Here is a 10,747-nt window from a genome sequence, read left to right as displayed (position 1 = left end):
AAAAGGGTAATATGCAAATTGACCCTAACAGCAGAATGACTGGGAATGACTGGTCACTATGACACACACTGACCACCGGGGGGCAGACACTCAATGCAGGAGCTGCCCCCTGGTGGTCAGTGCGCTCCCACAGGGGGAACTCTGCTCAGCCACAAGCCAGGCTGACGGCTGCCAGCACAGCAGTGATGGCAGGAGCCTCTCCTGCCTCCTCAGCAGCAATAAGGATGTCTGACTGCAGCTTAGGCCTGGTCCCTGCTGGCAAGTGGCCATCCCCTGAGGGCTCCTGGGCTGCCAGAGGGATGTCTGATTGCCAGCTTAGGCCCAATCCCCCAGGGAGCGGGCCTAAGCCAGCAGGTGGACATCCCCCAAGGGGTCCCAGACTGCGAGAGGGCACAGGCCGGGCTGAGGGACCCCCCCAAGTGCACAAATTTTTGTGCCCCGGGCCTCTAGTCTATATAATAAAAGCCTAAGCGACCACTGCAGCAGAACAACCAGAAAGACTGCTATGATGCACATTGACCACCAGGGGGCAGACGCTCAACACAGGAGCTGCCCCCTGGTCATCAGTGTGCTCCCCCAGGGGGAGCTTCACTCATCAGAAGCCAGGTTCACAGCTGGCGAGTGCAGCAGCGGTGGCGGTGGCGGGAGCCTCTCCCTCCTCCTCCGCAGCGCTAAGGAGCAGCAAGCCAAGCAGTGGTGGGCAGTAAGGAGCAAAGGGTCCCGGACTGCGAGAGGGTGCAGGACGGGCTGAGGGGATCCCCCGCCCCCTGCACGATTTTCGTACACTGGGCCTCTAGTATAAACATAAAGGAGTAGATGCTTCTGGTTTTTGTTCCATTTGGATTTGGGGTCAAGAGATTAAATAAACTTGTATTGTCTTTCGATCCCTAAAGAAATTAATCTGGGATTCCATTACAGAAACTGGTTATTATTTTATTTAGTGGGATAAAGATCACTGGAGAAAGTGAGTACAACTCATAGGAGGGTGTGACTTTCTCAGAGTCACACAGCTCATAGATGGGCAGACTCTGGTCTTCTACCTCCTAGTTCACAGTATCACACTTTCTCTGAGGCAGTATCACATATATTTGTTTAAAATGATTACTAGCTACATATGCTGTAGTGATTTCTGGAGAAATATCATCACCTCCTCTATTTTCAGTCAGCCATCGCTCCCAGCCCCAACAGCCCTCCCAGCCCCAGCGGACACTACTCCAGCATGTGGCTCAGTCACAGACTGCAACACAGACTTCAGTGGTGGTGAAGTCCATTCCAGCATCTTCCCCAGGAGCAATTACCCACATTATGCAGCAGGTTGTACCTCTTCTTTTCCTTCCTACCTTCTGTAACAGCATTTTGCCTGAAATGAGGTTCGGTTTCATCTTCTCTTGTAAGAGGAGAAATAACTGAATCAGAGAGTGTTTGTGTACTTCTTTCATCTGTGAGGAGTGAATAGAGGAAATGAATTGAAAGTCTTAACAGAAAGTAACTAAGAAATAATATTCTTGGATTTTCTGTGAACTCTTACTATTTTGAAAGGGTGGGGCTATCTAGATGAATTTATGACATCAGAATTGGCCGCTGCTTCTGTGATTTTTATTGTTATGAAAGAATTTATCACTGAGGTAAGTTTCAAATGAAATAACAGTTGGCTTGTTTCGGTTTTTGTTACTAAGGTTGTTTTTTTTTTTTTTTTTTTATTTGATTTACTTTTTGCTTTTATAATGAGTCCTCATGGAAACATTATGAATAAGTAGGTAAATAAATATTTGACTTTTTAAAATTATTATATATGACCAATGAAGAAGGAAAAGACTCAACAGGGAGAATGAATTAATTAAAACAGAAAATCTGGTACCAAGGATAATGGGAGAAAGAAAAACATGTTGATAAGTTGATTTTTTTTTTGTCAGATACTGTGCTTTGAGCTTTAAATGCACTAACTTGTTTAATTCTATGATCCTGTAAGATGGGTATATTATCCCTCTTACAAATGAGGAAACTCATGCTCACAGAAGTTAAGTAACTTATCCTAGGTGGCAGAGCCAGGATTTAAACTCAAAGTAGCCTGCCTTTATTATAAAGTGATATCATAGATATCACATATACGTATTTACATAAATCACCATCTCTCCACTACCGGTAACAGTTGACCCTAATAGTAGGCAAACTACCTGAAAGGCAATGAAGAAAATGTTGAATTAAAAACCTGTATGTGTAAGTCCGTTAAGAGATGGGGGGGAGGGTTTTAATTGAATCTTATAGAGGTACAGCATATGACAGGATGGGATTGGTGTCACTGAGGGAAGTCAGGTGGCCAGAGGTTTTGCTAGGTGTCAGATCTCCCTGGAGTCTGACCCTCTTCTGGCCAGTCCTGACATTGACCTTTCTCAAGACAGCCAGAGAGGTCAGACAGGCTGGCCCAAATCATGTCACTCAAGATCGATGCTCCTCCCAACACTATTATAACCAACACCAGACAGTCTCCCTTGTCCCCTCCCCTGTCATTCTCTCCAGGGAGCCGGGTCTCTGGGAAGCTGTTTCCTAGTGGGCCTAGAATCTGAGCAAAGGGGTGAAGGAGGGCTACTGCAGAGGGTTGTTTCCGCAGACCTTTGTGAAGTCCGATTAACCATCTCCACTCTGAGCAGAGAGGCCCTCTGTGGGGACTGGGATGGGCATGTCCCTCAGGCAACAATTCTTACCTTCTGGACCAGCGGTCGCCAACCTTTCAGACCTCACGGACCACCAGTGTTCTGCGGACCACCGGTTGGCGACCGCTGTTCTGGACAGTGTTGGGCATGCACATGGCCAAAGTAGGCTTCTCTGAACCTTGGCTTTTCTCTGGATGCCTCATTGCTGGTTTGCTACATCTTTGTATGGTTAGCATCTCTGATTACCAGTCTTGAGAGCTGTTTCTTTAGACAGGCAGCCTTTTCTTCTTTTTCTGTGTTGGGCTGGGCTTGCAGAGCAACCTTATTCTTCTTACCTATAAGTTCGGGCCCTCAAACTTTTCTTATAGAAGTGAGTAGACTAGTTTTTACAGTACTTAATGTCTGAGAGTTGAAATTATAGGAGTCTCAATGTAAAGCCCCCTTTAGATTTGGAAATCTTGAGGTTTCTTGGTCTTTTTAGGCTCTTCCCTCTGATAATTTTTGCATGAATCTCATAACCAAGTCTTTTCCAGTTTGAGGAAAATGTAGCATTATAGGTGTTTTTCTTATTTCATTCTTACTTTGTGCCTTTTTTACTTAGGCATTAAGCAGCCACACTGCTTTTACCAAACACAGCGAGGAACTTGGAACTGAGGAGGGCGAGGTTGAAGAGATGGACACTTTAGACCCTCAGACAGGTCTGTTTTATCGATCTGCCCTGACTCAGTCACAGTCCGCTAAACAGCAGAAACTTAGCCAGCCCCAGCTGGAACAGACTCAGCTGCAAGTGAAAACTCTGCAGTGCTTCCAGACTAAACAGAAGCAGACCATCCACCTGCAGGCAGACCAGCTCCAGCACAAACTCCCGCAAATGCCCCAGCTTTCCATCAGGCATCAAAAACTCACCCCTCTCCAGCAAGAACAAGCACAGCCCAAGCCAGATGTACAGCACACACAGCATCCTATCGTGGCCAAAGACAGGCAGCTTCCTACCTTAATGGCACAGCCCCCGCAAACTGTAGTACAGGTGCTTGCCGTGAAAACCACACAGCAGCTCCCTAAACTGCAGCAGGCTCCGAACCAACCAAAAATCTACGTGCAACCCCAAACCCCCCAGAGCCAAATGGCGCTCCCAGCCTCGTCAGAGAAACAGCCGGCAAGCCAGGTAACGGAATATTGATAGCATGCAAAGTTAAACTTCTCTGTTCACGGAAAAAATGAAACCATCACGACCCTATCCTGATTAGCAGTGCTTTCTCCTGGCAAGAGGAAACTCGAAAGCCTCATTATGCTGGTGTTAGTTTACCCCATCAGAAGGTTGGCATTAGGGAAGAAATGCACATCATTAATGTAGGAAGGGGAAAAAGCATAGCACTCAGAAGTTGATTTTCCAGGCATTTTTTAATGAAATCACTTCAGCATTGATCAACAGTGCATAGAAGCGATATCCCTAAATTGTTTCTATTTTTTTAGGTATAAAATATTTATTTCCATGCCTGTAAACTCTTATTTCTGTGGCAGTAATGCTAAGTAAACTACAGTCTTTTAAGGCGCTTCATTGAACATCTTCCTTTGTAGTTTACATGATCACCATCTAGTTAATAAATTATCTCCTAGATTTATCTTCTAGATTGCAGAGAAATTATTTGTGGATAGTTGAAAGAAAAGCTATTTTCGGGAAAGTCGGTGGCTATGGAGTGATGTGTGTATGTGTAAATTATAAATACATAAATATATAGAATATGTTTGTGTAAATGTATTTTGAAGCAAAAGATTTTTTGAAACCTTATTATTTTAAACAGCCGAAGATTATATAAAATAATTTGAGACAGGTTGAACGTATACTGTGTGGGAATATGAATCCCCATGGAAAACAAGACTGCTGTGACATTTTTCCCCCTTAATTTGTATGAACTTTGGCTGGCTGAACTCTTGACCCCTCTTTCCCTAGATTCCTTACAAGTAGCCAGTTTCTTTTCTACCAGCCCTCTTATTGAAACACCGCACTTCAAAATGTCTTCCTAGTATACCGCACAAATGTTTCTTTTGCCATATTGTCTGGGGTGTTTGGTAGATTTTCAAAGAGATGTAGCTGTAACACACACAACCCCAATTTGTTTTCAGGTGGAGCAGCCAATTATAACCCAAGGATCCTCTGTTACAAAGATAACTTTTGAGGGGCGCCAGCCACCCACAGTTACAAAGATAACTGGTGGCAGTTCTGTGCCTAAGCTGACATCACCAGTTACAAGCATATCTCCCATTCAGACCTCTGAGAAGACAGCAGTGTCAGACATTTTGAAAATGTCTTTGATGGAAGCTCAGATTGATACAAATGTAGAGCATATGGTAGTGGATCCCCCAAAGAAGGCTCTTGCCACTAGTATGCTCCCTGGGGAAGCAGGATCATCATCCTCCACCCACGTGGTGGTGACAGGGATGGCAAATTGCACTCCCCAGCAACAGAAATGTAGAGAGTCCTGTTCAAGTCCATCTGCTGCTGGCCCTCCCCTAACAACAAGGAAAATCGATGCAGCAGGAATGCCTACAACAGGCCAGTTCATGCATATTCAGAATGTAGGCCAACAGAAAGCTGAAGAGAGCCCAGCAGAAATTATCATCCAGGTAAGAATTGGAAAGAACATGAGAACTCTTGGGCATCTTGGGGGTGGGGGTGGGGGGGTTGGTGGGTTTTGGGATGTCATAGGAAAAGTCAAACCGAGATGGAGAAAAGACAGATTACCTTGAGATGGTGATTGACAAATTTGGTTTAATACTTATTCAAATGTACAATTTTATACTTATTTTTGGGAAGTGAATCCCAGAAAATTGATGGACATTGTCACACAGCACACCTTAGAGACAGTCATGGGTCCTGAGCCTATATGTCAGCTTGATTTATGCAAGTCACACTTCCCAGTGTTAAATTCAATAGGTCACCCTTGAAGATTGGCAACTTCCTAGGGTCAATTTTGGACTACCTAATCTTTGCTCAAACTCTCCTGGGATATAATTGGATTGTACTTCTATTTCAAGTACATTTTAGGGATCCTTTCCTTGGAAAAACACAGTTTTTGATTTTGATCCAAATTTATGGTTTTTAGGATAATAAAAATTTAACTAGCCCTTGCCAGTTTGGCTCAGTGGACAGAGTGTCGGCCTGCGGACTGAAGGGTCCTAGGTTCAATTCTGATCAAGGGCATGTACCTTGGTTGCTGACACATACCCAGTAGGGAGTGTGCAGGAGGTAGTTGATCGATGTTTCTCTCTCATCGATGTTTCTACCTCTCTATCCCTCTCCCTTCCTCTCTGTAAAAAAATCAATAAAAATATATTTTAAAAAATTTAACTAACTGAAATGTCTGGAGAAACAAGTAAGAAAATTTTCTCAGTAATTTAACTTTATATCTAAGTTGGGATTAACCTCAAAGTTTTGCTTTTTATTTCAATCATTATAATTGAAAAATCTTATTATGGTTACTGTCCTGTCTTGGTAAGTACAAGCTAGTGAACAAAAATCTCACATTCTCTTCATTCTAAACTCATCTTTCATCATGTATAATAGATCAAGATTTAGTTCAGACTAGCCCTTAGAAGTTGTGTTTTATTCCCTTTCCCCTTGCAGAGTACCAGGCTGTTTGACAATTGTCATTTTTTGATAAACTGATACTTGTCTCAGAAGGTATCAGAGCAACAATTTTAGTTAATTGAGAATTTTTAGATTTATGAAATGTGAATAGTCTAGGATTTTACCATAGATTCACACTTGGCAGTTCCTGTGGTAAAGTTCCTTTTCCATGATGCCAAGCTCTGAGAGAATGCAAATTAACCAATATTAATCCAAATCCTCCTATATAATAAAAGGCTAATATGCAAATCGACCAAACGGCTAAACTACCAGTCGCTATGATGCGCACTGACCACCAGGGGTCAGACGCTCAACACAGAAGCTGCCCCCTAGTGGTCAGTGCACTCCCACAGGGGGAGCGCTGCTCAGCCAGAAGCCAGGCTCATGGCTCACGAGCACAGCGGCAGTGGTGGGAGCCTCTCCCACCTCCGTGGCAGCGCTAAGAATATCCAACTGACGGCTTAGGCCCGCACCCCCAGGGAGCAGGCCTAAGCCATCAGTCGGACATCCCCCGAGGGCTCCCAGACTGTGAGAGGGTGCAGGACAGGCTGAAGGACCCCCCCCTCCCCCAGTGCATGAATTTCGTGCACCAGGCCTCTAGTACAATATAATTAAGTATGGGGGAAATGCTTAAAGGCAAATAGAACTGGCCATTGAATTATTTAAATAATTTGTTTCTCCCCCTATTAAAAACAAATGTTAGTGAAATAAATAATCTTTGACAAAGGGATTTGTTGTTTTCCTCTGAAGAGGTGTAGTAAAAAAGGAATGGTTTCCTGGCTTTCACTGTGTGACTTTGGGCAAGGCTACTTACTTAACCTCACTGTACCTTAGTCTATTCATCAGTAAAGCAGGAATAAGGTGCGCCTACTTTACATGATTGATGTAAGGATTACATAAAATTGAGATGAAGCACCTGGCACAGTACCTGGCTCACAGTGATTGCCCAATAAATTGTAGCTAATACTATTTTTACTAAAATTTACTTTGGCTCCTGGGGGGTTAAATTGGTATACTCACTAAATTGAAAATAATTTTGGATAGCTTAATTGGAAATTATTTTCTGCACTTTCTGAACAGGGATGAAAATGCAATCTATTGCATGTATCAGGATAATAGCTATTTAATAGTTTCTCTTAAAAATACTCAGCTAACTTTTAGCATGTACCATGTGCTAGATTGCTATGTTAGAGGGAAGAGCAGCATAGTGATTAAGAATCAAGCTTTTGGAGTCAGAAATACCTAGATTTGAATCTCACTTGTACTCCTTATCAGCATTTTGGTTTTGAGCAACAAAGTTAATCTCTGTACCTCAGTTTTATCATCTATAAAATGGAAACAATGACATTCGCCTCACAGTGTTGTTTTGGGGATTAGGTCAGAAGATATATATAAAGCAGCTGGTCAAGTGTCTGAGTGATAAAATAAAAATAGCTCATGTTATTATAATTATCATTAATACATTGCTAGAACATTTTCAGATCTTATTAGTTATACTTAGCTTTTACCTGAAGTACATACTGATTTTGCTGATTCAGAAAAATACCTATGGGGATGAGTGAAGGAAGTCTGCAGAAGTGCTTTGATAGTAAATGCTTTGAATAAAAAGCATGATTCTTTGTAGACAGAGGTAATGTATAGTTCATTTATTCATTCGTTCATTCATTCGTTTGTTCATTCATTCCACATGTATTATTTAACTCGATGTTCCAGGCACTGTGCTAGGTGCTGAGATTAGAGTAGTAAACAAGATAGACTATATCTACTCTCCTGAAAGAGTCTATATATATGGAATTCGTAGAATTTTAAAACTAAGGATCTTTAGAATATATCTTCTTCAACTATCTTATTTTACACAAAAGCAAACTAAAGCTCAAGGAAGTGACGTGACTTTTTCGGAGGTCCACAGTCAGAGCCAAAGCTGAACAAAATCCTGGTTTCCTGACTCTGAGACTTTTTCACAAGGATTAGCTATGTGAGAGGGGGTGGGGAGAAGGCGGGGGGACAAACAAAAAATCTGACTACATACACATTTAAAATGTGCTTAATGATCAAATGAAAATGTCCTTCAAAGTCTGTCTCTTGAATAGGCACAGCTTTCACCTCCCTTGTTAGAAGAGGAACCATCAAGGAGTAGAAAGATTACTTGGAGTTTAATAGGACGTGGCTTTGAATCCTGACATTAACCCTGACCAACTGTGTGACTCTGATTAAGTCACTGACCCTCTTAGTTTCCTCATTTGTAAAATGGGAATAGTGTTTTCCTTATAGTGTTATTATGGGGATTTAGTAGAATATCATGTGAAAGTACCTAGCACAGTGTCTAGCGTGTAGTAATTGTCTAATAAATGTCAGATTCCTTTTTCCTTCTTTAGGGTTGTTAGAGAATCTTTCTGTTACCTTTTCTTACCATAAAGCTTCTCTCCTGTGTCTTCTCTTCCAGGCCATTCCCCAGTATGCTATTCCTTGTCACTCCAGCTCCAATGTGGTAGTAGAGCCCAGCGGGCTCCTTGAGCTAAACAACTTCACCAGTCAGCAGTTGGATGACGATGAAACAGCAATGGAGCAGGACATAGACAGTAGCACAGAGGATGGAACTGAGCCCAGTCCCTCTCAGAGTTCTGCTGAACGATCCTAGTGTTTTGGACACAGGAGTGCACTTTAAAACCTACTTGGTTACCAAGTGTCCAGGGAAGCCCTTGTATTTTGATGTGTAAAGAGAGCACTTTGCCCATGCTTAGACTGTACATCCCGCAGCAGCAGTGTTTCAACAAGAATTGCTGCAGGAGAAGCATTTTAAAGCAAAATAAAACAGGGAATGTACTTTTAAAAAAGTGAAAAGAAAGAAAAAAGGAAAAAAAAAAAGAAGAAAAAGAAAAACAGATGCACATCTACAGGGCAGGAGACCTGATATTCTTCCTCTGTTGGACCGTGGCTGATGGAAAAGTTTGCCTTGCAGTGGAAAGAGACTTTTTTCTGTGAATGTTCCTCAGCTGGTTTCTACTGAGCAAAACACCATCAAAAAAGGAGAATGTGAATAGTTTGTACTTTGAAACAGTGTGTCAGGAACAGTTTTTTTCCCCTTTAATCTTGTATATTTTTGCAAATCCCTAGAAGGGTTGAATTAACCAATTCAACATTTTACATTTGCTCAGATCATAGTTTATAAAATAACTAGAAAAATACTGGCATTAAAGAGTCCTTGTTGGATGATGAAAAATCAGATCCCTAACCAGTGGGAAGTGCTTTTTTTGGTGGTTTGTACATTCTCACCAATTGTATGCTAATTTATTGTGTTGTTGTTCCTTTGTGCTCCAGGCCAGCACACTTGCCTTCTATTTATTTAAATGTAAACATTTTAAAGCAGACTGTATTCCTTCTGACAAATTTCCTGTAAACCAGGATTGCCTACATTTCCACCTCCCCCCTCCCCACTTTAAGAAAACTTATAAGAAAATGTTTCATTGTGAAGCAGAGGAAAAAGAAACATTTTCTGACCCAAAGGAAATTGTCAGTTATGTTCAGGAAAACAAATTATTCATATGTTGCTATCTTTACATTGAAATTGCACATTCATGTTGGACTGAGACTTTGAAAAATCTTTTACATACTTTTGTTTAACCCCCTTTGAAATGTATAAAAGGTTCATTTACAGTTCTAAATGTAATGTTTTTAAGCATTCTACCTTTTTAGGACATAGTTTGTTTAAGCAATATGTTTGGGTCTTGTGACCACTGTCACAAGTAGAGTGAGGGGTAAGAGGGTGGGAGGATAAGGCAGTTTTGACAAGTTGTGGCAAAGGAAATTATACTTTTCATTTTTAAAAAATGTAAATAGAAATGTTTTTAACGGTTTTATATAGATTTCACTATAAATAAGTGTTTTAAGACTGACAAATGTTGAACTGTATATACATATATCAGCATAACTGCCCAATTTTTGGTGCTGAAGTACTGTAAGTAGAATTCATCAACAGTCTCCTAATTTTTGCATCTATATCTGGAAAGAAAAACTGTGATACTATAGTTAATAAATTCCCACTAGAGTGACATGATTTAAACACAAGCATTCATAAGATGCACTGATCTTTGGTAGTTGTCATTATTTCTGTTAAGTGATGATGACCTACCCATAGATGGAGCTGTTGGATGTTATTTTATTGTACAAATTCATGTTTAAAAGACTTTGTGACTGTTTATAGTTAAGTAATTTTTTTAACCTCTTGGGTCATAGACTTCTTTGAAAATCTGATTACACTATGAACTCTCTCACCAAAAAGATACACATGCCAATATACATGTTAGATTTTGCATATAATTTTAGGGGTTTATAGGCCCCTCATCATATCCTGTATTCCAGGTTAAGCCCTCTCTTATGGTCAATTCATTACTTGCAGGTGTAAGTTTTTATAAAATAAAATATCTTTTAAATATTTGTGGATCAGGTAACAAGAGCAAACTTGAATAAA

General features: G+C 41.1%; 1 protein-coding gene across 10 annotated transcripts in view; it reads left to right on the top strand.

Moving 5' to 3' along the window:
* Positions 1-9,504, top strand: part of EMSY (EMSY BRCA2-interacting transcriptional repressor) — an 86,139-nt gene extending 76,635 nt beyond the window's left edge. For 8 of the 10 annotated variants that reach the window (XM_005867045.2, XM_005867044.2, XM_005867043.2 and 5 more), the window contains 4 exons: positions 1,163-1,314; positions 3,253-3,816; positions 4,776-5,276; positions 8,723-9,504. In XM_005867045.2, the coding sequence (XP_005867107.1) occupies positions 1,163-1,314; positions 3,253-3,816; positions 4,776-5,276; positions 8,723-8,917 (1,412 nt within the window). In that variant the 3' untranslated portion in view covers positions 8,918-9,504. Of the gene's footprint in view, positions 1-1,162; positions 1,315-3,252; positions 3,817-4,775; positions 5,277-7,817; positions 7,874-8,722 lie in introns of those variants that run through there. The other 2 variants (XM_014540395.1, XM_005867049.2) reach the window with 2 other exon arrangements.
* Positions 9,505-10,747: the final 1,243 nt, after the last annotated feature.

This window comes from Myotis brandtii, unplaced genomic scaffold, assembly GCF_000412655.1.
Source record: "Myotis brandtii unplaced genomic scaffold, ASM41265v1 scaffold244, whole genome shotgun sequence".
In the NCBI taxonomy this organism is placed as follows: domain Eukaryota; kingdom Metazoa; phylum Chordata; class Mammalia; order Chiroptera; family Vespertilionidae; genus Myotis; species Myotis brandtii.
This window is presented reverse-complemented; position numbering and strand designations above follow the sequence as displayed.